This window comes from Bombina bombina, chromosome 6, assembly GCF_027579735.1.
Source record: "Bombina bombina isolate aBomBom1 chromosome 6, aBomBom1.pri, whole genome shotgun sequence".
Classification (NCBI taxonomy): domain Eukaryota; kingdom Metazoa; phylum Chordata; class Amphibia; order Anura; family Bombinatoridae; genus Bombina; species Bombina bombina.
This window is the reverse complement of record NC_069504.1, coordinates 39,451,047-39,477,694: the sequence shown is the minus strand read 5'-3', so window position 1 is coordinate 39,477,694 and position 26,648 is coordinate 39,451,047. Positions and strand designations below refer to the sequence as shown.

The window sequence follows — 26,648 nt, the reverse complement described above, 5'->3', positions numbered from 1 at the left end:
TGTCATCTGTTCCACCTTGGACACTGCCATCGAGGCAGGATCTTCTAATACAGGGTCCATTCAAACATCCAAATCTAGTTTCTCTGCAACTGACTGCTTGGAGATTGAACGCTTAATTCTATCTAAGCGTGGGTTCTCTGAATCGGTTATAGATACTCTGATCCAGGCTAGAAAGCCTGTCACCAGGAAGATTTACCATAAGATATGGCGGAAATATCTTTGTTGGTGTGAATCCAAGGGTTACTCGTGGAGTAAAGTTAGGATTCCCCGGATATGGTCTTTTCTCCAAGGAGAAAGGATTGTCAGCTAGTTCCTTAAAGGGACAGATATCTGCTCTGTCTATCCTGTTACACAAGCGTCTGGCAGAAGTACCAGACGTTCAAGCGTTTGCACAGGCTTTAGTCAGAATTAAGCCTGTCTATAAACCTGTGGCTCCTCCATGGAGTCTTAATTTAGTTCTTTCAGTTCTTCAAGGGGTTCCGTTTGAACCTTTACATTCCATAGATATTAAGTTATTATCTTGGAAAGTTTTGGTTTTGGTAGCTATTTCTTCTGCTCGAAGAGTTTCAGAACTGTCTGCTTTGCAGTGTGATTCACCCTATCTGGTGTTCCATGCAGATAAGGTTGTTTTGCGTACCAAACCTGGTTTTCTTCCGAAAGTGGTTTCTAATAAGAATATTAACCAGGAAATCATTGTTCCTTCTCTGTGTCCTAATCCAGTTTCTAAGAAGGAACGACTATTACAAAATCTTGATGTGGTTCGTGCTTTAAAATTCTATTTAAAAGCAACTAAAGATTTCAGACAAACATCATCCTTGTTTGTTGTCTATTCTGGTAAGAGGAGAGGTCAGAAAGCGACTGCTACCTCTTTCCTTCTGGCTGAAAAGCATCATCCGATTGGCTTATGAGACTGCTGGACAGCAGCCTCCTGAACGAATTACAGCTCATTCCACCAGAGCTGTGGCTTCCACATGGGCTTTCAAGAATGAGGCTTCTGTTGAACAGATTTGTAAGGCATTGACTTGGTCTTCACTGCATACTTTTGCCAAATTTTACAAATTCGATACTTTTGCTTCTTCGGAGGCTATTTTTGGGAGAAAGGTTTTGCAAGCAGTGGTGCCTTCCGTTTAGGTTACCTGACTTGTTCCCTCCCTTCATCCGTGTCCTAAAGCTTTGGTATTGGTATCCCACAAGTAAGGATGAATCCGTGGACTGGATACACCTTGTAAGATAAAACAGAATTTATGCTTACCTGATAAATTACTTTCTCTTACGGTGTATCCAGTCCACGGCCCACCCTGGCAATTAAGTCAGGTTAAAATTTTTTCATTTAAACTACAGTCACCACTGCACCCTATGGTTTCTCCTTTTTCTCCTAACCGTCGGTCGAATGACTGGGGGGGGGCGGAGCCTGAGGGGGAGCTATATGGACAGCTCTGTTGTGTGCTCTCTTTGCCACTTCCTGTAGGGAATGAGAATATCCCACAAGTAAGGATGAATCCGTGGACTGGATACACCGTAAGAGAAAGTAATTTATCAGGTAAGCATAAATTCTGTTTTTCAAAGGTTCTCGGTGCCCTTCTATCTGTAATCAGAGAGCAGGTAAGCAAAAGGAAGGGAACAGCAGCCAAAACAATTAGGCACAGGAGCCAGGAAGCAGCCACCTCATCCACATCAAATGAAACTCCAAAAGAAAGGGTGCTCCAGCCTTTGCAGTTTAAAGTAAAATTACCTTTATTGTGCCATGGTCCACAAAACAAACAACGTTTCAGACCTACATTAGGTCCTTAATCATGCCTACTAATAATCAGAGAGCAGGGTATTGCGGTGTTTCCTTATTTGGACGCTATCTTGGTACTGGCTCAATCTTTTCATTTAGCAGAATCTCACACAAATCAACTTGTTTTGTTTCTTCAAAGACATGGTTGGAGAATCAATTTACCAAAGTTTCTTGATTCCTCAGACAAGGGTCACCTTTTTAGGTTTCTAGATAGATTTAGTGTCCATGACTTTGTCTTTAACAGACAAAAGACAAATTAAATTGGTTTCTGCCTGTCAAAACCTTCAGTCTCGATCATTCCCTTCAGTGGCTATGTGCATGGAAGTTTTAGGTCTCATGACTGCAGCATCGGACACGATCCCCTTTGCTCATTTTCATATGAGTATAGATAGGGCAATTTGAACAATCTAACTCACTCCAGATATAGCCTCCTTCTAGTCTTCTCACAAGTGACTACACCAAAAGTTTTTGAAAAAAAGAGATTATAGTGGGGTAGGAAGGGGCGCTGAACCGCAATCTGGAAATGTATATAACTAAGACCTTTGCATTAATTTATATTTAGTTAGGGTAGAGAATACCAATATTAAATCTTATGAGGTGTGATGGTAAAATAAAATAATATAATATAATCTTCTATCTTTTAGTTGGGGTAGAGAATACCAATAATATGAGGTTCAAGGTGTGATGATAAAATAAATTAGTATAATAATCTTCTATCTTTGCAGTGATAATACAATGTGTGCTGCGTAGAAAGCTACTTAGTAAAAGTGTTAATGAAAGTGTTAATCTTTTAGTTAGGGTAGAGATTACCAATAATATAAGGTTCAGGTGTGATGATAAAAATAAAATAGTATAATAATCTTCTATCTTTTCAGTGATAATATAAAGTGTGCTGCGTAGAAAACTACTTAGTGAACGTGTTAATAAAATTTAAAACATGCTAATTTCTCCTTGTTTATGTAGGGCAAAAGATTATATTCAATCGTGAAAGTAAATAGGTGTGAAATTAGTGTTAGAGCAGTATAAGTTTAAAGGGACTCTATGTCACCAGGTAAATCTTCTGTGTATATAGTATACGTGCGGTGAGGATGATAATTGTTGTAGTGAAAAGTTGGGGTGCATAAAAATAAATATAGTTAAATATAGTTGTGAGTAAATTAGTAATGAGAACTAGGGATTCCTCACAAGTTTTAAATTTTAAGTAGAAAATATGGATCCTGATTTAAAACTGAAAAAAGGGATAGTAAGCAGATCAATGTAATGTTAATTTATTAAGTGAGTTCATACTAAGAAATAAAAATTCCTTACAAACATTAGTAGCAGTAAAATATTAAACAGTAATTTTCTAAAAAATTAGATTCTAAAAACTTAATAACACCGGTGTTATAAATGCATAAAAAATAACAATTCTAATTTAAAACTACATTTCTGATTGAAACAACTCCAATAGCTACTAATATGTTAGAAGATGGACATACAATAAAGTGAAAACTAGTAGAGGCATAGGTTGATACAGTAACAATAAACCACTGCAGATTGATAAGAGTAGTTAGCTTTCATACACCAGTATGAACCAATAGTAAAAAAAAATAAGCCTTTTCTGTGTTGATAGTCTGTAACAGGTGTTTCAAAGTGGCATGTGTCTTATTAAACACAGTGTTGTAAGCTTTGATTAGAGGGCTTTTCCTAGCATAGGTTGATACAGTAACAATAAACCATTGCAGATTGATCATTCTGATCATTTTCATATGAGACCTCTGCAGCTTTGCGTGCAGGGATTATACTCAGATATCACATTTGATATACTTAAATCCCAACGTTCAACTCTCTCTGTCCAGGTGTTAGTCCATCATCAGATTATACAAGGGGCTTCTTTTGTTTGTCCTGCCTGGACTGTGATTTCAACAGACACAAGTCTCACAGGCTGGGGAGCTGTATGAGGGTCTCTGACAGCACAAGGAGTTTGGAATCCTCAAGAGACGAGGTTACCAATCAATATTTTAGAACTCTGTGCTATTTTCAGGGCTCTTCAGGCTTGGCCGCTATTAGAGGGAATTATTCATTTGTTTTCAGACCGACAATATCACAACTGTGGCAAATGTCAATAATCAAGGGGGGACTTATAGTCCTTTAGCGATGAAAGAAGTATCTCGGATACTTTCTTGGGCGGAATTTAACTCCTAATTTCTGTGAAACATATTCCAGGTGTAGAGAATTGGGAAGCGGATTATCTCAGTTGTCAGTCTTTACATCCAGGGGAGTGGTCTCTCCATCCAGATGTATTTTGTCAGATTGTACAGATGTGGGGTCTTCCCAAAATAGATCTGATGGCTTCCTATCTAAACAAGAAGCTTCCCAGGTACCTTTCCAGGTCTAGGGATCCTCAGGTGGAGATGGTGGATGCGTTAGCAGTTCCTTGGTTTTACTAACCTGCATACATTTTTCTGCTTTAGTTCTTCTTCCAAGGGTGATCTCCAAGATCATATTGGAACAATTGCATGCGTTTCTGATAGCACCAGCATGGCCTCACAGGTTTTGGTATGCGGATCTTGTCCGGGTGTCCAGTTGCCAGCCTTGGGCGCTTCCTTTAAGGCCAGACCTTCTGTCTCAAGGGCCGTTTTTCCATCAGGATCTCAAATCGCTAAATTTGAAGGTATGGAAATAGAACGCTTAGTACTTAGTCATCTTAGCCTCTGCCATTTCTTTGGCATCTTGGTTAAAGCTTTTGATTCACAAGGCTTATTTAGAGGCGGGACAGTCTCCGCCTCAGAAAACTACAGCTCATTCTATTAGATCAGTCGCAACTTCTTGGGCTTTTAAGAATGAAGCTTTGGTAGATCAGATTTGCAAAGCAGCAACTTGGTCTTCTTTGCATACATTTACTAAACATTTACATTTTGATGCATTTGCTTCTTCTGAAGCAGTCTTTGGTAGAAAAGTTCTTCAGGCAGCTGTTTCAGTTTGATTCTTCTGCTTATGATTTAGTTTTTTTCTCCAACATAGGTGTGTCCGGTCCACGGCGTCATCCTTACTTGTGGGATATTCTCCTCCCCAACAGGAAATGGCAAAGAGCCCAGCAAAGCTGGTCACATGATCCCTCCTAGGCTCCGCCTACCCCAGTCATTCTCTTTGCCGTTGCACAGGCAACATCTCCATGGAGATGGTTAAGAGTTTTTTGGTGTTTAAATGTAGTTTTTATTCTTCAATCAAGTGTTTGTTATTTTAAAATAGTGCTGGTATGTACTATTTACTCTGAAACAGAAAAGAGATGAAGATTTCTGTTTGTAAGAGGAAGATGATTTTAGCAAACGTTACTAAAATCTATTGCTGTTTCCACACAGGACTGTTGAGATGAAGTAACTTCAGTTGGGGGAAACAGTTGGCAGACTTTTCTGCTTGAGGTATGACTGGCCACATTTCTAACAAGACTATGTAATGCTGGAAGGCTGTCATTTCCCCTTATGGGGACCGGTAAGCCATTTTCTTAGATTAAGTAAAAGAATAAAGGGCTTCATAAGGGCTTAAAAAACTGGTAGACATTTTTCTGGGCTAAAACGATTACTTTGCTAAGCATATTTTGCAGATTATAACTCTTAATAGTTATTATAATCTTGGGGATTGTTTAGAAAAACGGCAGGCACTGTATTGGACACCTTTTTCAGATGGGGGCCTTTTCTAGTTATAGGCAGAGCCTCATTTTCGCGCCACTAATGCGCAGTTGTTTTTGGAGAGCAAGGCATGCAGATGCATGTGTGAGGAGCTAAGAACCACTGAAAAAGCTTATAGAAGGCGTCATTTGGTATCGTATTCCCCTCTGGGCTTGGTTGGGTCTCAGCAAAGCAGATAGCTGGGACTGTATAGGGGTTAAATGTAAAAACGGCTCAGGTTCCGTTATTTTCAGGGTTAAAGCTTTCAAATTTGGTGTGCAATACTTTTAAGGCTTTAAGACACTGTGGTGTGGTGAACAATTCCTTCATACTTTTTCACATATTCAGTAATAAAGTGTGTTCAGTTTGAAATTTAAAGTGACAGTAACGGTTTTATTTTAAAAAGTTTTTTGGGCTTTGTTGACAAGTTTAAGCCTGTTTAACATGTCTGTACCATCAGATAAGCTATGTTCTATATGTATGAAAACCAAGGTTTCTCCCCATTTAAATTTATGTGATAATTGTGCCATAGTGTCCAAACAAAGTAGGGACAATGATGCCACAGATAATGATATTGCCCAAGATGATTCCTCAAATGAGGGGAGTAAGCATGATACTGCATCATCCCCTTCTGTGTCTACACCAGTTTTGCCCACACAAGAGGCCCCTAGTACATCTAGTGCGCCAATACTTATTACCATGCAACAATTAACGGCTGTAATGGATAATTCTATTGCAAACATTTTATCCAAAATGCCTACTTATCAGAGAAAGCGCGATTGCTCTGTTTTAAACACTGAAGAGCAAGAGGACGCTGATGATAACTGTTCTGACATACCCTCACACCAATCTGAAGGGGCCAGGAGGGAGGTTTTGTCTGAGGGAGAAATTTCAGATTCAGGAAAAATTTCTCAACAAGCTGAACCTGATGTTGTAACATTTAAATTTAAATTAGAACATCTCCGCGCACTGCTTAAGGAGGTATTATCTACTCTGGATGATTGTGACAATTTGGTCATTCCAGAGAAATTATGTAAGATGGACAAGTTCCTAGAGGTCCCGGTGCCCCCCGACGCCTTTCCTATACCCAAGCGGGTGGCGGACATAGTAAATAAGGAGTGGGAAAGGCCCGGCATACCTTTTTGTTCCTCCCCCTATATTTAAGAAATTATTTCCTATAGTCGACCCCAGAAAGGACTTATGGCAGACAGTCCCCAAGGTCGAGGGGGCGGTTTCTACTCTAAACAAACGCACTACTATTCCTATAGAAGATAGTTGTGCTTTCAAAGATCCTATGGATAAAAAATTAGAGGGTTTGCTTAAAAAGATGTTTGTTCAGCAAGGTTACCTTCTACAACCAATTTCATGCATTGTTCCTGTCACTACGGCAGCGTGTTTCTGGTTCGAGGAACTAGAAAAGTCGCTCAATAAAGAATCTTCGTATGAGGAGGTTATGGACAGAGTTCAAGCACTTAAATTGGCTAACTCTTTTATTTTAGATGCCGCTTTGCAATTAGCTAGATTAGCGGCGAAAAATTCAGGGTTTGCTATCGTGGCGCGCAGAGCGCTTTGGCTAAAGTCTTGGTCAGCGGATGTGTCTTCCAAGACAAAATTGCTTAACATCCCTTTCAAAGGTAAAACACTGTTTGGACCTGATTTGAAAGAGATTATTTCAGACATCACCGGGGGAAAGGGCCACGCCCTCCCTCAGGATAGGTCTTTTAAGGCTAAAAATAAGCCTAATTTTCGTCCCTTTCGCAGAAACGGACCAGCCTCTAATTCTACATCCTCTAAGCAGAGGGTAATACTTCACAACCCAAACCAGCCTGGAGACCGATGCAAGGCTGGAACAAGGGTAAGCAGGCCAAGAAACCTGCCACTGCTACCAAAACAGCATGAAGGGATGGCCCCCGATCCGGGACCGGATCTGGTGGGGGGCAGACTTTCTCTCTTTGCTCAGGCTTGGGCAAGAGATGTTCAGGATCCTTGGGCACTAGAAATAGTTTCTCAAGGTTATCTCCTGGAATTCAAGGAACTACCCCCAAGGGGAAGGTTCCACAGGTCTCAATTATCTTCAAACCAAATAAAAAGACAGGCATTCTTACATTGTGTAGAAGACCTGTTAAAGATGGGAGTAATTCATCCAGTTCCAATAAGAGAACATGGGATGGGGTTTTATTCCAACCTGTTCATAGTTCCCAAAAAAGAGGGAACATTCAGACCAATTTTAGATCTCAAGATCCTAAACAAATTTCTCAGGGTTCCATCGTTCAAAATGGAAACCATTCGAACGATCCTTCCCACCATCCAGGAAGGTCAATTTATGACCACAGTGGATTTAAAGGATGCGTACCTACATATTCCTATCCACAAGGAACATCATCAGTTCCTAAGGTTCGCTTTTCTGGACAAGCATTACCAGTTTGTGGCACTTCCATTCGGATTAGCCACTGCTCCGAGAATTTTCACAAAGGTACTAGGGTCCCTTCTAGCGGTTCTAAGACCAAGGGGCATTGCAGTAGTACCTTACTTGGACGACATCCTGATTCAAGCGTCGTCTCTGTCAAAAGCAAAGGCTCATACGGACATCGTCCTAGCCTTTCTCAGATCTCACGGATGGAAAGTGAACAAAGAAAAAAGTTCTCTGTCCCCGTCAACAAGAGTTCCCTTCTTGGGAACAATAATAGATTCCTTAGAAATGAGGATTTTTCTGACAGAGGTCAGAAAATCAAAAATTCTAAGCTCTTGTCAAGTACTTCATTCTGTTCTTCGTCCTTCCATAGCGCAGTGCATGGAAGTAATAGGATTGATGGTTGCAGCAATGGACATAGTTCCTTTTGCACGAATTCATCTAAGACCATTACAACTGTGCATGCTCAGACAGTGGAATGGGGATTATACAGACTTGTCTCCGACGATTCAAGTAGATCAAAAGACCAGAGATTCACTCCGTTGGTGGCTGATCCTGGACAATCTGTCACAGGGAATGAGCTTCCGCAGACCAGAGTGGGTCATTGTCACGACCGACCCCAGTCTGGTGGGCTGGGGCGCGGTCTGGGAACCCCTGAAAGCTCAGGGTCTATGGTCTCGGGAAGAATCTCTTCTCCCGATAAACATTCTGGAACTGAGAGCGATATTCAATGCTCTCAAAGCTTGGCCTCAACTAGCAAAGGCCAAATTCATAAGGTTTCAATCAGACAACATGACGACTGTTGCATTTTTCAACCATCAGGGGGGAACAAGGAGTTCCCTGGCGATGGAAGAAGTGACCAAAATTATTCAATGGGCGGAGGATCACTCCTGCCACTTGTCTGCAATCCACATCCCAGGAGTGGAAAATTGGGAAGCGGATTTTCTGAGTCGTCAGACATTCCATCCGGGGGAGTGGGAACTCCATCCGGAAATCTTTGCCCAAATAACTCAATTATGGGGCATTCCAGACATGGATCTGATGGCGTCTCGTCAGAACTTCAAGGTTCCTTGCCACGGGTCCAGATCCAGGGATCCCAAGGCGACTCTAGTAGATGCACTAGTAGCACCTTGGACCTTCAACCTAGCTTATGTATTCCCACCGTTTCCTCTCATTCCCAGGCTGGTAGCCAGGATCAATCAGGAGAGGGCTTCGGTGATCTTGATAGCTCCTGCGTGGCCACGCAGGACTTGGTATGCAGACCTGGTGAATATGTCATCGGCTCCACCATGGAAGCTACCTTTGACACAGGACCTTCTTGTTCAAGGTCCATTCGAACATCCGAATCTGGTTTCCCTCCAACTGACGGCTTGGAGATTGAACGCTTGATTTTATCAAAGCGTGGGTTTTCAGATTCTGTAATAGATACTCTGATTCAGGCTAGAAAGCCTGTAACTAGAAAAATTTACCATAAAATATGGAAAAAATATATCTGTTGGTGTGAATCTAAAGGATTCCCATGGAACAAGATAAAAATTCCTAAGATTCTATCCTTTCTACAAGAAGGTTTGGAGAAAGGATTATCTGCAAGTTCTCTGAAGGGACAGATCTCTGCTTTATCTGTTTTACTTCACAAAAGGCTGGCAGCTGTGCCAGATGTTCAAGCATTTGTTCAGGCTCTGGTTAGAATCAAGCCTGTTTACAGACCTTTGACTCCTCCCTGGAGTCTAAATCTAGTTCTTTCAGTTCTTCAAGGGGTTCCGTTTGAACCCTTACATTCCGTAGATATTAAGTTATTATCTTGGAAAGTTTTGTTTTTGGTTGCAATTTCTTCTGCTAGAAGAGTTTCAGAGTTATCTGCTCTGCAGTGTTCTCCGCCCTATCTGGTGTTCCATGCAGATAAGGTGGTTTTGCGTACTAAGCCTGGTTTTCTTCCGAAAGTTGTTTCCAACAAAAATATTAACCAGGAGATAGTTGTACCTTCTTTGTGTCCGAATCCAGTTTCAAAGAAGGAACGTTTGTTACACAATTTGGACGTAGTCCGTGCTCTAAAATTCTATTTAGAGGCTACTAAAGATTTCAGACAAACATCTTCTTTGTTGTTTATTCTGGTAAAAGGAGAGGTCAAAAAGCAACTTCTACCTCTCTTTCCTTTTGGCTTAAAAGCATTATCCGATTGGCTTATGAGACTGCCCGACGGCAGCCTCCTGAAAGAATCACAGCTCACTCCACTAGGGCTGTGGCTTCCACATGGGCCTTCAAGAACGAGGCTTCTGTTGACCAGATATGTAAGGCAGCGACTTGGTCTTCTCTGCACACTTTTGCAAAATTTTACAAATTTGATACTTTTGCTTCTTCGGAGGCTATTTTTGGGAGAAAGGTTTTGCAAGCTGTGGTGCCTTCCGTTTAGGTGACCTGATTTGCTCCCTACCTTCATCCGTGTCCTAAAGCTTTGGTATTGGTTCCCACAAGTAAGGATGACGCCGTGGACCGGACACACCTATGTTGGAGAAAACAGAATTTATGCTTACCTGATAAATTACTTTCTCCAACGGTGTGTCCGGTCCACGGCCCGCCCTGGTTTTTTTAATCGGGTCTGATGAATTATTTTCTCTAACTACAGTCACCACGGTATCATATGGTTTCTCCTATGCATATTTCCTCCTGTCCGTCGGTTGAATGACTGGGGTAGGCGGAGCCTAGGAGGGATCATGTGACCAGCTTTGCTGGGCTCTTTGCCATTTCCTGTTGGGGAGGAGAATATCCCACAAGTAAGGATGACGCCGTGGACCGGACACACCGTTGGAGAAAGTAATTTATCAGGTAAGCATAAATTCTGTTTTTTCTTGAAACTTATGTGAAATTTGAGACTTATTTTTTTGTGGATTTAATTTTTTCAGCAGAAATAGCTTTTTATTTTATCCCTCCCTTTCTAGTGACTCTTCTGTGGTCTCCCACATCTTGGGTATTTCTATCCCATATGTCACTAGCTCATGGACTCTTGCCAATTACATGACAGAAAACATGATTTATGTAAGAACTTGCCTGATAAATTTATTTCTTTCATATTGGCAAGAGTCCATGATGCCCACCCTTTTTATGGTGGTTATGATTTTTGTATATTAACCAGCATTTTATTTCCAGTTCCACTTTTTGTATGCTTTTTTTTACTCCTTATTTTATCACTCCACTACTTGGCTATTAGTTAAACTGAATTGTTGGTGTGGTGAGGGGTGTATTTATAGGCATTTTGAGGTTTCGGAAACTGCCCTTCCTGATAGGATTGTATATCCCATACATCACTAGCTCATGGACTCTTGCCAATATGAAATACATTAATTTATCAAGTAAGTTTTTACATAAATTGTTTTTTAGTAGTTATATTAGTACTTTTTTAAATTTAAAGTAGTATCACTTCATCTATATTTATAGTATATATTTTTTTATTTTAATAGTATCTCATTCCATATTTTGATATTACATTGCATTTTTGAGAACATCTCCAGTCATCTTTATATTATACACATCTCATGAGAGTAGAATTCTGTAGTAATTATAGCAATATTTATTTTTGATTATTATTCCATATTTAGTGCATCTCTTGATGTTATTTTGAAGGTGTGATAACATAATTATGACATTCCTAAGACACTTATTTAGTATCTATCAGTCATCTCAGAGGTATATCAGATTTCTGAAATAAAAGAAAATGTTGTTGGTCAAGTATTTTTAAATATAGCAATGCAGTAAATAAATATATGTGTGTGTGTGTGTGTGTGTGTGTGTGTGTGTGTATGTGTGTGTGTGTGTGTGTGTGTGTATGTATATATATATATATATAGTGTGTGTGTTAGGCATTAGAAACGGGCATTAGATATTTATTAGATGTATATGTAACCCACATTATTCATACATTACTGAGGTATCAATGAAACATCTGAAAATTACCTAAACAATTTATTCAAACCCTAAAGGAACATTAAGCTCTGGGAAGGGGGAGAGGGAGGAGGAAGCTCTCACGGAGCACTGAAGTTTATGCAGAAGATATCTGCTTTTCATGACATTTGCTCTTCCTGGTAATGTAAATCACTAAGGGCTGACACTCGGCTTAGTGTTAGTTTATCAAGGATCGTATGCATTATTTATCAGTGTGATCTACTCCTGTCACACCCTCTGCTAAAACAGTCAAACTCGTGTGTGATTAGAGGGTGTGACAGGAGTAGATCACACTGATAAATAATGCATACGATCCTTGCTAAACTAACACTAAGCAGAGTGTCAGCCCTTAGTGATTTACATTACCAGGAGGAGCAAAGGTCATGAAAAGCAGAAGTCTTCTGCATAAACTTCACAGCGTTCCGTGAGAGCTTCCTCCTCCCTCTCCCCCTCCCGAAGCATGTCGGTAATTGACAATAACAGTTGCTGAACCGCTCTGCTTAGAGCATAAAACTTGTGGGAAGTTTGAAAAAAATAAAAAAGTGGGTGGGAGTTAAACAGAAGTACTGCACTTAACATTTTATTTAAATCCTGCTGCATAATGTATATTATATACGTTGACTTGGAAATTACATCTATTTACACCCGGACTGAGAAATAAATGTGTCTTCAGACACTGCAGCTCACACGCTGCAGGCAAATGTTATTCCTCTAAGTAGTACTGTATGTAACAACCAATATGCTGTGTCATGTGACTACTGTGCCCCTGTAACGCACGCTACAATATGGCAGCTTACATAGGAAATCAAGCACTGCCTCAACACGATTTCAAAACAATCCTTTTCAAAAGCTTGGGGTAAGAGGAACAGATAAAATAAACAGCAGTGATTTTATTTTTATTAATAAGAAAAAGTAGGTTTTGGGGATTATTAGCAGACAGATGTTAAGGGTCCCTTTTCAGATTTAAATTCTTATATGGATTCTAGCTTGCACAGTGTTAAAGATATTTCTCTTGTAAGATGTATAGAGTCCACGGATTCATCCTTACTTGTGGGATATTTTCCTTCCCTACAGAAAGTGGCAAAGAGAGCACCCACAGCAGAGCTGTCTATGTAGCTCCTCCCTTAGCTCCACCCCCCAGTCATTCTCTTTGCCTACTCTTAGAAACTAGGAAGGGCAGAGCGAGTGTGGTGAAAAAATGTTAGTTTTTTATTTCTCAAGCAAAAGTTTATTTTAAATGGTACCGGTGTGTACTATTTACTCTCTGGCAGAAAAGGGATGAAGATTTCTGCAAGGAGGATGATGATCTTAGCACTTTGTAACTAAGATCCACTGCTGTTCTCACAAGGGCTGAAGAGTACAGGAAATCTTCAGTTGGCAGAACGGTTTGCATGCTAAGCTGCATATGAGGTATGTTCAGTCTATATTTTTCTAGACAGACTGTGTTAATTCTAGAAAAGGCTGGCTATAACCCCATGAGGGAAGGGTAAGCTGTATTCAGACACTTGGATAGGAATTTCAGCTTGCTTGAAGGGCTCATTAGTTACTGGTGACACTGTTAGGAAAAAACGTTTTTGTTTATTCAGTAAATGATGCAATTTTAACGTTTTTTTGAAGGGACTAAAGGGGTCATTGTGGCTTGTTTGGTTTTTTTTAACCCACATGGTTAATTAAGAGACACTCTGGTGTTTTTCTGATAGGCCTCAAAACATCGAGTGAGGTGGGAGTGGCCTATTTTTGCGCCTCAGTTGCGCAGTTTCTTTTCCTTAGAGACATCTAACTGCTTCTCCAGAGGTTCCTGCTGTGTTTGAGGGCTGTAAGATTTTTTTTCCCCCCACAAATCATTCTGAAGGGCAGGTAGGCGCCACAGCAGAGCTGTGGCAAGGTGCTGAAAGTTTTTTTTACCAGTTTTGACGTTTTCTTTCAATCCGGTTTTGCCATTAAGGGGTTAATTGTTTATTTGCATAGCTGTGCAAAGTTACTAAGGCTGTATGATACTACTGTAAAAATTTCTTTAAGTTTACTGCTTTTTTACACTGTTTTGCAGAATTTGTGCAGCTTTTTTCCTCTTAAAGGCACAGTACCGTTTTATTTCTAAGTGTTATTTACTTTGATTACAGTGTTTTCCAAGCTTGCTTGTTACATTACTAGCCTGTTTAACATGTCTGACACCAAGGAAAATCCTTGTTCAATATGTTTGGAAGCCATTGTGGAACCCCCTCTTAGAATGTGTCCCAATTGTACTGAAATGTCTATTAACTATAAAGAACATATATTAGCACTTAAAAACAGAGCAATAGATGATTCTCAGTCAGAGGTAAATGAGGGTTCGCCATCTAGCTCTCCCCAAGTGTCACAACCAGTAACGCCCGCACAAGTGACGCCAAGTACCTCTAGTGCGTCAAATTCATTTACTTTACAAGACATGGCCACAGTTATGAATACAACCCTCACAGAGGTTTTATCCAAAATGCCTGGTTTACAAGGGAAGCGGGACAGCTCTGGGTTAAGGAAAAATGCTGAGCCGTCTGACGCTTTAGTAGCCGTATCTGATATGACCTCACAATGCTCTGAAGTAGGGGTGAGGGATTTGTTATCTGAGGGAGAAATTTCTGATTCAGGAAAGACGCTTCCTCAGACAGATTCTGATATGACGGCTTTTAAATTTAAGCTTGAACACCTCCGCTTATTGCTCAGGGAGGTATTAGTGACTCTAGATGATTGTGACCCTATAGTGGTCCCAGAGAAATTGTGTAAAATGGATAAATACTTAGAGGTTCCTGTTTACACTGATGTTTTTCCAGTCCCTAAGAGGATTGTGAATATTATTGCTAAGGAGTGGGATAGACATCTTAATTCAGGGGTTGACTTTCCAGCTAGCCAAGTCTCACACGGACATCGTGTTGGCTTTTCTAAGATCTCACGGGTGGAAGGTGAACATAAAAAAAAAGAGTTCTCTCTTCCCTCTTACAAGAGTTTCCTTCCTAGGGACTCTGATAGACTCGGTAGAAATGAAAATATTTCTGACGGAGGTCAGAAAATCAAAACTCTTAACCACTTGCCGAGCTCTTCATTCCATTCCTCGGCCATCAGTGGCTCAGTGTATGGAGGTAATCGGTCTCATGGTAGCGGCAATGGACATAGTTCCTTTTGCCCGCCTACACCTCAGACCACTACAACTATGCATGCTCAAACAGTGGAATGGGGATTATGCAGATTTATCTCAACTGCATCTGGACCAGGAGACCAGAGATTCTCTTCTCTGGTGATTGTCTCAGAACCACCTGTCTCAGGGAACGTATTTCCGCAGGCCAGAGTGGCTCATTGTAACGACAGATGCCAGCCTGCTAGGCTGGGGTGCAGTCTGGAACTCCCTGAAAGCACAGGGCCTTATGGTCTCGGGAAGAATCTCTTCTTCCAGTAAACATTCTAGAACTGAGAGCGATATTCAGTGTGCTTCAGGCGTGGCCTCAGCTTGCTGCGGCCAAATTCATCAGGTTTCAGTCGGACAACATCACGACTGTAGATTATATCAATCATCAAGGAGGAACAAGGAGTTTTCTAGCGATGATGGAGGTAACCAAAATAATCCGATGGGATCACTCTTGCCATCTCTCAGCAATCCACATCCCAGGAGTGGAGAATTGGGAGGCGGATTTCCTAAGTGGTCAGACTTTTCATCCGGGGGAGTGGGAACTCCATCCGGAGGTATTTGCCCAGCTGATTCAGCTATGGGGCACACCAGAGTTGGATCTGATGGCGTCCCGTCAGAATGCCAAACTTCTTCGTTACTGGTCCAGGTCCTGGGATCCCAAGGCGGTACTGATAGATGCTGTAGCAGTGCCTTGGTCCTTCAATCTGGCCTATGTATTTCCACCGTTTCCTCTCCTCCCACGTCTGGTTGCCAGAATCAAGCAGGAGAGAGCTTCTGTGATTCTGATAGCACCTGCGTGGCCACGCAGGACTTGGTATGCAGACCTAGTGGACATGTCCTCGGTTCCACCGTAGACTCTGCCAATGAGATGGGACCTTCTAATCCAAGGTCCGTTCACGCATCCAAACCTAATTTCTCTGCATCTGACTGCTTGGAGATTGAACGCCTGATTCTATCAAAGCGTGGTTTCTCCGAGTCGGTCATTGATACCCTGATTCAGGCTAGAAAGCCTGTCACCAGAAAGATCTATCATAAGATTTGGCGCAAATATCTTTATTGGTGTGAATTCAAAGGTTACTCGTGGAGTAAGATTTGGAGAAGGGATTATCAGCTAGTTCCCTAAAGGGACAAATCTGCTTTGTCTATTCTACTACACAAACGTCTGGCAGATGTCCCTGACGTTCAAGCATTTAGTCAGGCTTTGGTCAGAATCAAGCCTGTATTTAAACCTGTTGCTCCTCCATGGAGCCTAAACTTAGTTCTTAAAGTTCAAGGGGTTCAGTTTGAACCTATGCATTCCATAAATATTAAGCTTCTATCTTGGAAGGTTTTGTTTTTAGTAGCTATCTCTTCGGCTCGAAGAGTTTCTGAGCTATCTGCTTTACAATGTGATTCCCCTTACCTTGTTTTCCATGCAGATAAGGTGGTTTTGCGTACCAAACCTGGGTTTCTTCCTAAGGTTGTTTCTAATAAAAATATCGATCAAGAGATTGTTGTTCCTTCTCTGTGTCCTAATCCTTCATCAAAGAAGGAACGTCTGTTACATAATCTTGATGTGGTTTGAGCTGTAAAGTTCTACTTACAAGCAACTAAAGATTTTCGTCAAACATCTTCTTCGTCGTTTATTCTAGTAAACAGAGAGGTCAAAGGGCTACGGATACCTCTTTCCTTTTGGATGAAAAGCATCATCCATTTGGCCTATGAGACTGCTGGACAGCAGCCTCCTGAAAGAATTACTGCTCATTCTACTAGAGCTGTGGCTTCCACATGGGCTTTTAAAAATGAGGTTTCTGTTGAACAGATTTGTAAGGCGGCGACTTGGTCTTCGCTTCATACTTTTTCCAAATTTTACAAATTCGATACTTTTCCTTCTTCGGAGGCTATTTTTGGGAGAAAGGTTCTACAAGCAGTGGTGCCTTCCGTTTAAGGTACCTGACTTGTCCCTCCCTTCATCCGTGTCCTAAAGCTTTGGTATTGGTATCCCACAAGTAAGGATGAATCCGTGGACTCGATACATCTTACAAGAGAAAAGATAATTTATGCTTACCTGATAAATTTATTTCTCTTGTGATGTATCGAGTCCACGGCCCGCCCTGTTTATTAAGACAGGCATATATATTTTTATTTTAAAACTTTCAGTCACCACTGCACCCTATAGTTTCTCCTTTTTCTTCCTAGCCTTCGGTCGAATGACTGGGGGTGGAGCTAAGGGAGGAGCTATATAGACAGCTCTGCTGTGGGTGCTCTTTGCCACTTCCTGTAGGGAAGGAGAATATCCCACAAGTAAGGATGAATCCGTGGACTCGATATATCACAAGAGAAATACATTTACCAGGTAAGCATAAATTGTTTTCTTTGCTATATTCAGTAGACGCAAGTCTGGTCTTTGTATATTGAAACTCGGCATGGAGTAATTAACTCTTTTCCTGAGATACTGCTAGCTTCAAATAACTGATCACTGTAGACCGTCTGTCACTACAGGGCACATCCTATCTCTGGTAGGTTGTTTATCTCTTTAATTTAAATAAGATTTTAACCTGATATAGATCATAGAACAAAAGCTCTTTCGAAGTTTATTCCTTCTAGTTGGGGAACAAATGTCTGCTTTGAACTCTGAGATATCAGGTTTTGTTATGGGTATCTGAGTATAGAGAGGGGTCTGGGTTGACAAGTCTGATTTTAGGTACTTAATGAAACTTACAGTACAGAAATTATATTTGAAATATTTTCATATATAGATGACTTAATCAACATGATATCTATAAACATAGCTTACAATGATATTTCTCCTTTTACATGACAAGATGTAAATAGAATTTCCATCTTAATGGGAGGAGAGTCCAAGGCTTCATTCATTACTTGTGGGAATTAAGAACCTGGCCACCAGGAGGAAGCAAAGACACCCAGCTAAAGCCTTAAATACCTCCCCCACTTCCCCCATCCCCCAGTCATTCTTTGCCTTTAGTCACAGGAGGTTGGCAGAGAAGTGTCAGAAGATTCAGAGTAGTCTCTTATGGAGAGTAGTACTCTTCGGAATGAGACTGGAGTTTTAAGTAGTCTTGTTAGCCTCTCAGTGAGAGCATGGGATAAAGTTAGAGTCTGGAGGTGCAGGGAGAGTCTTTCTGAGAACCCATCCCGACTCAGATTAACAGCTGCCTGCTTTTCTGCACTTAAGTCCATGTCATGAGCGACGCTACTACCCTGTCAAACTTGAAAGGCTGTGTTCCTGTTCCACGGCATAGATTCTGGTAAGATCGTTTCATTTATACACATATGATAACGCAGAAGACAGGGTCACAGTGTGTCACCTTTTATCTGTATAGAATCAAGGGTTAACATCCTCTGAAAGGGGATTATTGAACAGGGGGGATTTATGCATAATATTCTTTGTGTTTAATGCTGCAACATGTGTGAGATGAGGCTTTGTCAGTGTGAACTGTCAGGTTTCCTTAGAGAGATATCGACATGGCCTTTTTGGTGCGTTTTCTCGTTAATGCAGGGGCGGTCCTGGATGGCACTCCATATGACAGAGTGTGGCATCTTTAACTTCCTCTTATTTGACTGGCAGTTGCAGGAGACAGTTTTCTCTGTGCTCCGGGTCATAGGAGGTGGTGAGTGCCACGGCCATTGGGGTATAAAGGTGCCATTTCATTTCCTTCTAGTCTGTAAAAAAAAAGCGCAAGCTATGGAGGACTCTGTTAGAGGGTACTCCCTCTTTAACCAAATCTAATTCAGTGTTTATTGTGATGAGATTCTGGTGGATCCGCCTGCTCAATTATGTTCCACATGTTTTGATAATATTGCAATATCTAAAAAGAATAAGATATTTAGTACAACTGAGCCATCCACCTCTGAGGGTTCTCCATCCTGCGAGGTGCATTCCCTACATTCATCTCCGATTACACATGCAGCTCCTCAGGGCACTACTAATCCTCCCGAGGGAGGGGCCCTTTGGCCGCTTGAGTTCGCTGAGAAGTTACAAACAGCGGTCTCTGCAGCCATGCCCTGCTAAGCGAAAGGTGAAACATAGCTATCTGTCCCAGGGTTCCATCTACTCCATTGGATGCTTTTGATAGATTATACGCTTATGAAGACGACTCCGATTCTTCGGAGGGCGCTCTTTCTGTGTTGAAGTAGGCGACATCTAGATCTCCAGCTGCGGAGGAGCCCGACTTTAAGTTTAAAATGGAGCATTTGTGCTTTCTGTTAAGAGGTGATTGCTACGCTAGAGGTTCTGGAACCAAAATTACCAGAGGAACCTTCAATCCCTAAGTTACTTGGGGTTTACGAGGACAGGGTGGTACCTCAGACCTTCTCGGTACCCGTTAAGATGGCTAATATTAAGAATGAATGGGAGAAACTTGGCTCATCCTTTTCTCCCTCTACTTCTTTAAAAAAAAAAACTTTTCACTGTTCTGGACTCTCAGCTTGAGCTGTGGGGGGGGGGGGCATCCCTAAGGTGGATGGTGCTATCTCCATGCTTGCTAAGCGCACAACTATCCCGCTCAAAGATATCTCTTCATTCAAGAAACCCACGGATAAAGAAATTGGAGTCATGTTAAAGATATTTCAGCTTACAGGGTTAATTTTTTAAGCGGTGGCTGGGGCAACTACCTACTGGTGTGATGCTCTATCAGCTATGGTCGAGATGGAGACTCCCCTTGAGGAGATACAGCAATGAATTTAGGCCTTATGGGTAGCTTATTATTTAATCTGTGATGCAAATATGCAGATTATTCGCCTGAATGCCAAGACATCAGGTTTTTCTGTTCTAGCTTGTAGAACCATGTGGTTAGTCGTTTTGGCCCTTTTGTTCAGACAAGTCCCAACGCCAGCAACCTGCCGCGAAAACCAAACTGTCCAAGGGATCTTGGAAACCAGCTTAATCTTGGAACAAGGCCAAGCAGACCAAAAAGCCAGCCGAAACAAAAATCGGCATAAAGGGGTGTCTCCCGATCCGCCTATGGATCGTGTAGGGGGTAGACTATCTTTTTTGCGGAGGCCTGGATGAGAGATGTTTAGGACCCTTGGGTTCTGGAGGTCATCGCCCAGGGTTACATTATAGGGTTCAAGACTCATCCGCCCTGGTTCAGATTCCTCCTGTCAAACCTATCAAGACCAGAGAAGAGAGACACCTTTCTGGAGTGCGTAAGGGATCTCTCCTCTCTCGGGGTAATCGTACCAGTACCTCTGACAGAAAGAGGTCTTGTGTATTATTCAAACCTTTTCCTGGTCCCAAAGGAGGGCACGTTTCATCCGATTCTAGACCTAAAGTGCCTAAACAAGTTTCTGTTGGTCCCATCGTTCAAGATGGAGACGATCAGGTCTATTCTGCCCCTAGTTCAAGAGGGACAATTCATGACTACAAAAGATTTGAAGGATGCTTACCTTCCCATGTCAATCCAGATGGATCACTTCGGGTTCTGAAGATTTGCCTTTCTGGACTGTTTGGCCTGGCGCCTGCCCCAAGAGTCTTTACGAAGGTTATGGGAGCATTGCTTGCGGTGGCGAGAGCCAGAGGCATTGCAGTGGCTCCTTATCTGGACGACATCCTGCTCCAGGCTCCTCCTACAGTCTTGCAGAGGATCATACAAGGGCTCTTCTCCTTCGATCTCATGGATGGAAAATAAACATAAGAGTTCCCTGGTTCCCAGCAACAGAGTGTAATTTTCTGGGCACGATAACAGTTTCCATATCTATGAAGATTTTACTGAGAGATCAGAGATATTTTGCATCCAGCTGTCTTGCCCTTCAGACCTCCTTAAGGCCATTAGAGGCCCGGTGTATGGAGGTGGTTGGGCTCATGGTATCCAGCATAGATGTCATTCCATACGCCAGGTTCCATCTCCGTCCTCTTCAGTTATGCATGTTGAGACAGTGGAATGGCGATCACTCGGATCTATCCCAACAGATCTCTCTGGACAACCGAGTGAGGGAATCCCTCTTGGTGCATCTGTCTGGACCAACTGTCCCAAGGGACATTCTTCTTGAGACCATCCTGGGAGATTGTGACCACGGACGTATCTGTCAGGATGGGGAACTGTTTCGGGTGCCAGGAAGGTGGACTCAAGGAGTCTCTTCTCCCGATCAATATTCTGAAACTTTGCGCATTCTTTAACGCTCTGAGGACTTGGCCCCCTCTGGGGTCGTCCCGATTCCTCAGATTCCAGTCGGACAACATTACCTCGGTGGCTTACATCAACCATCAGGGGGGAACGAGAAGCTCCCTAGCAATGAGGGAAGTATCTCAGATTCTGGAGTGGGCAGAGACCCACGACTGTTCTCTCTCAGGGATCCACATTCTTGATGTGGACAACTGGGAAGCGGATTTTCTCAGCAGACAATTGTTTCATCCGGGGGAATGGTCTCTCCATCCCGAGGTGTTTTGCGGGGATCTGCATCAGATGGGGGACACTGGAGATAGATCTCATGACTTCCAGGCTTCTCTTCAAGCTACCCAGATACGGGTAGCGATCCAGGGATCCCCAGGCAGAGCTGATAGATGCCTTAGCGGTGCCTTGGGAGTTTAACCTAGTCTACATATTTCCACTGCTACCTTGAGTAGTGGCCCACATCAAGCAAGAGCAAGCTTCGGCTATTCTAATTGCTCCGTCATGGCCACGGAGGATGTGGTTTGTCGATCTGGTGGGGATGTCATCGTCGCCACCATGGAGGTTACCTTGTCTCAGAGATCTGCTGGTTCAGGGTCCCTTTCTACATCAAAATCTTGATTTCTCTGAGGCTGACTGCGTGGAGGTTGAACGCTTAGTCATATCCAAGAGAGGTTTTTCTGAGAGTGATTGATACTCTCATTCAAGCCAGGAAACTGGTCACTCATCGCATCTATCATAAGGTGTGGAGGACCTACTTGTCCTGGTGTGAGGAACGTGGATATCCCTGGCATAAGGTAAGGGTATCCAGGATCCTGTCCTTCCTCCATGATGGGTTGGAGAAGTGACTTGCCGCCAGTTCCTTAAAGGGACAGATTCTGACATTCTGTACTGTTGCACAAGAAGCTTGTGGAGCTTCCTGACATTCAGTCCTATGTTAAGGCTCTGTCTAGGATCAGGCCTGTCTTTAGAAATTCTGCTCCCCCTTGGAGCTTAAACTTGATACTTAAGATTTTGCACAGGGCTCCGTTTGAGCCTATGCATTTGCTTGACATTAAAATTATTTCCTGGAAGGTTCTTTTCCTATTGGCTATTGCGTCGGCACGCAGAGTCTTTGAGTTGGCGGCCTTGTAATGTGAGCCTCCTTACCTGGTTTTTCACACAGATAAGGCTGTTCTTCGCACTGGGTTGGGATTTCTTCCCTAGGTTGTGTCGAATCGTAACATCAATCAGGAGATAGTAGTTCCTTCCTTGTGTCCTAACCCTTCTTCTTCAAAGGAAAAGTTTACTTCATAATTTGGATGTGGTTTGAGCTTTGAAGTTCTATCTTCAGGCAACGAAAGAATTCAGACAGATTTCGTCTTTATTTGTGGTATATTCAGGGAAGTGCAGGGGGGCAGAGGGCCTCTTCCACTTCCCTATCCTTTTTGGTTGAGGAGCATTATTCACTTGGCCTGAGAGACAGTGGGACATAAGCCTCCTCAGAGGATTACGGTTTACTCAAATAGGGCTGTGGCTTCTTCATGGGCCTTTAAGAATGAGGCCTCTATGAAGCAGATTTGTAAGGCGGCTACTTGGTCCTCATTGCATACTTTTGCTAAATTTTACAAATTTGATGTCTTTGCTTCAGAAGCGGCTTTTGGGGGAGAGGTTTTGCAGGCGCTGGTGCTCTGTTTAGGGTCTGCCTCCTTTTTACCCTCCCGTTTTTTTTTTTCATTCAGTGTCCTGTAGAGCTTGGGTATTTGTTTCCCACAAGTAATGAATGAATCCGTGGAGTCTCCCTTTAAGATGGAAAACATAAATTATGCTTGCCTGATAATTTCATTTCCATCTGTGGGAGGAGAGTTCCCGGCTCCCACCTGTTTCTCTGGTGGGCAGACCTAAATTTATTTTTGTTCTTCTGGCACCATTTTATACCCTGATATTTCTCTTACTGTTCCTTGTTCCCTTGGCAGAATGACTGGGGGATGAGGGAAGTGGGGGAGGTATTTAAGCCTTTGTTTGGGGTGTCTTTGCCTCCTCCTGGTGGCCAGGTTCTTAATTCCCACAAGTAATGAATGAAGCCGTGAACTCTCCTCCCACAGATGTAAATGAAATTATCAGGTAAGCATAATTTTATTGTGTAGCACATCCAAACTGAAGAGGAAAACTAAATCCTTAGCAAACATTTTTTATTTTTTTTTGCTGAAGGGGATTATGACTTCATTTGCATATCCCAGAGCCCCCTTCTCCAGTTAGACAGTTTGCGGAGAAATTCTGTAGAAAATTTATTTGGATGTGCAGATATACTGTACAATCAATTCTTATACATTTTTAAAAATCTGCCGAAATGTTAAACTGAGACTGGATAAAGTTATTATACAAGTCTGTTAATGTAATGCTGGTTTGCACAGGGACCTCTGCTTCTACTAACCATGATTTTTATTATCTAGGCACTGTGCTGGTGATAGTATACTTCATTCTGCTTGCTATGTATTTCTTTGCACCCTCTCCTGCTGGATGCTGATTGACACTCTTTGAAGAAGAGCGGAATGTTGGAGACACTGGACTGCACTTTTTGGTGCTGAAACGTCACCACCTGTTACATGAATCTGCAGATGTATGTGTACTTCAGTATCCCCTTTACATGTCCCTGGGTGTAATTCTACAGACCAGCAAAGGTCTCAAACTGATTTATTAAACATCCATGGAAAGACATTTTTCTACAATACAGAAGAGCAGCTGAAGAAGCAATGTCTTATTTCCACTGCCACTCTCTTTCCTACAAACTCGGCAAAGGAGTAATTCCCAGCATTCCATTCTCTGAATATATTGTTTAGGGCAAATCCCATATCTGTGTCATTAGAAATATATGTAAACTGTGTAACCATGGATGAAAGCTGGAAAAAGGAAGTGCTTTAAATTGCTGAAACATTCTAATATATTTTTGACCATTAAAATTACGATTTTTAAAATTATAAACAAAACTGACTTCCTGGTATATTAACCTGTATCGTCTGAATCACAAACGAATGACCAAGTTCAGGAATTTTCCCTTCTAATAAATGGGTATTAACTTTTCCTTAAGTTGTTTGCACTGATAATTTATCTTCACTTTAAGGTGTAAATGGAACTCAGATGTTCTTTTTCCTTGTTAAGAATATTAAAGCATATTTTTGTGGGAACTTTAATATGGTGTAGTTTTATATTTTGCCTAAAATACTGTAGGTTTAAATACGTTTTGCTCATTTTTTGTTTTATTCTTAAAGACGAGTCCACGGATAATCTTCATTACTTATGGGATATTTACCTCCTGGTCAGCAGGAGGAGGCAAAGAGCACCACAACAGAGCTGTTAAATAGCTCCTCCCTTCCCTCCCACTCCAGTCATTCTCTTTGCCTTTGTTAGTGATAGGAAGAGGTAAAGTGAGGTGTTAGATTAGATTCTTCAATTAAGAGTTTATTATTTTTAAAGTAGTGCCAGAGAGTGCTGCTTTGTTCTAGGGTGTAGCCGTAGTCCATATCAGTCTCTACAGTAGAGCTTTTGGTGGCTTTAAAGCAATGGGAACTTGTGGGACATAATTCTCACTGCGCCTCCCGTACTGATGCTGCCCTGACTAAAAGAAAACCTGAGGGATTTTGGCTCAGGACTTTCGTTTGTTTCCAGGTCCAGGACTGCCTTGCTGCCAGGCAGACAATGAGGTAAGTGCTGACTTTATTTCTGGGGGCGAAAGGATCTCAGAAAAAGAGTTTTCATTTCACCTCATTGAACTTGGACTCAGATTTCCCTAGTGCTATTAGGGGAAAAAATGTCAGTAAGGAAGCAGGCACTAGCATGTTTTACTTAACTGTGCAAATGCGTATGCTTTATGACATGTGGAATATCAGTGAGATTGTCTTTCTAGCATAGGGGTGCTGACATAGAATCTGTGCAAGATCCTTTATGGGACATCTAGTACACAGAGGAAACACTGTAAACAATTGGACAGAGCAGCTGCTTGAAATGGAACTAGGCAGTCTGTCCGTTTGCTCCCGGTGTCTATATTTAGAAAAATGGCGACCGGGAGTTTTCATGTTATGTTGCTATTTGTTTACTTAATTGCAGTGTGAGTGGTGTTTTTGCGAACTGACATTATTTTCTGTAAAAGGGTAGAGATCTGTTTATCCTCCCGGTGTTTTTATTCAGATAAGATGGCGACCGGGAGACGACTTGAGCAACGCTCATGAGGGGTGGGGCTTGTAAACGGCGCAAAAGTGTTCATCTCTCCCCTCCTAACTCCTGTAGTTTTGGAGGATGGCGCCTTATAGCAGACACTTCCTGTCTTTCACTTCCGGTTATCGGAAGATATGAGTACTTGGGGATGTAAACGGAGTTAATAGTTTTTACAATTCTCTCTCACACGGTCAACCATGTCAAACCTTGTAATTAAATAAAGGTCATCATTTAAGGAAGCAACGCTGGTTTTTCATTACAGCAGGCTAAGTCCTTTTTTTTTTTTCTTCAGTATTCTGCCATATGTAAGGCAGATTGATTAAGGAGGTTTTCATTACATTTTTGATCTCAAATGCAGTGCCCTGCAGCTTCTTGCATTTTCCATCTGGAATTGCTGCACAATGTTTGCGAGCTAATTTAGCTTACCTCTGCCTACAGAAATAAAGTTACTTTAAAAAAAAAAAAAAAAAAAGACTAACATTTTTGTGTGTTAATTTTCATTTACGAATCCAGCTGTTTTCTTTCTTTTGGCTTGGATTCCTATATGGTTTCAGACACCCTTTTTCTAGGCACATACTGCTTTGAACCATAGGGACAATGGTCAAATTTCTCCTAAGGTGTTACAAAAAATGTATAGCACAGGAGTTGCCCTGTTTCTTTTACAAAGATATGACAAGTCCACGGATTTCATCCTTGTGGGATTTATCCTCCTGCTGACAGGAAGTGGCAAAGAGCATCACAGCAGAGCTGTATATATAGCTTCTCCCTTCCCTCCCAATCCAGTCATTCTCTCTGCCTTGTTAGTACTAGGAAGAGGTAAAGTGAGGTGTTAGTTTTAATCAATAATTTTTTATTTTAAAATGGTGCCAGTGAGTACTATTTTTTTCCTCAGGGAGAATCCTAAGAGGAGTGGGGACATTTGGTTTTCTGTGCTGATGTTGATGATCTTAAGAAAGGTTGTCTAAGATCCATGATAGTTCCCACAGCATCTGAAGGTAGTGAAAGAAAATCTTCAGTGTGGAGAACGATGTCTTTCTACAAGCAACTTTGAGGTATGTTCGGCCCTTTTAGTTTCTGGGAGACTTGATGCACAGAACAGGCTGACATTTTTACCTTATGGGTAGGGGTAAGCAGTATACATTATGTGTAAAGCGTTAATGTACCTGGAATCCCTTATTTTGTATTTTATTTTTACAAAGTTTGTACAATGTTCTTTGTTTTTATTTTGGGCTGTTTTAACCGCTGGGAGTTGCAGTTTTATTTAAGGTTGTTGGGTATACACTGGCCGTAGGTACCTGATATTATAGAGGGCACATGGCTTATATTGTCGGACATGTTTTTTTGTTTTGTAAATTCAGACCCATGCTGGTCTTGCTGAGCTTGTATGACGCCCACGGTGGGACCTTGTTTTGTGCGCTCA

At 41.8% G+C, this 26,648-nt stretch overlaps 1 protein-coding gene across 1 annotated transcript in view; it reads left to right on the top strand.

Moving 5' to 3' along the window:
- LOC128662571 (uncharacterized) overlaps nucleotides 1-24,207 on the top strand; it is a 249,132-nt gene extending 224,925 nt beyond the window's left edge. The window contains exon 20 of the mRNA XM_053716379.1: nucleotides 23,470-24,207. Within this exon, the coding sequence (XP_053572354.1) occupies nucleotides 23,470-23,543 (74 nt within the window). The 3' untranslated portion in view covers nucleotides 23,544-24,207. The remainder of the gene's footprint in view (nucleotides 1-23,469) is intronic.
- Nucleotides 24,208-26,648: the final 2,441 nt, after the last annotated feature.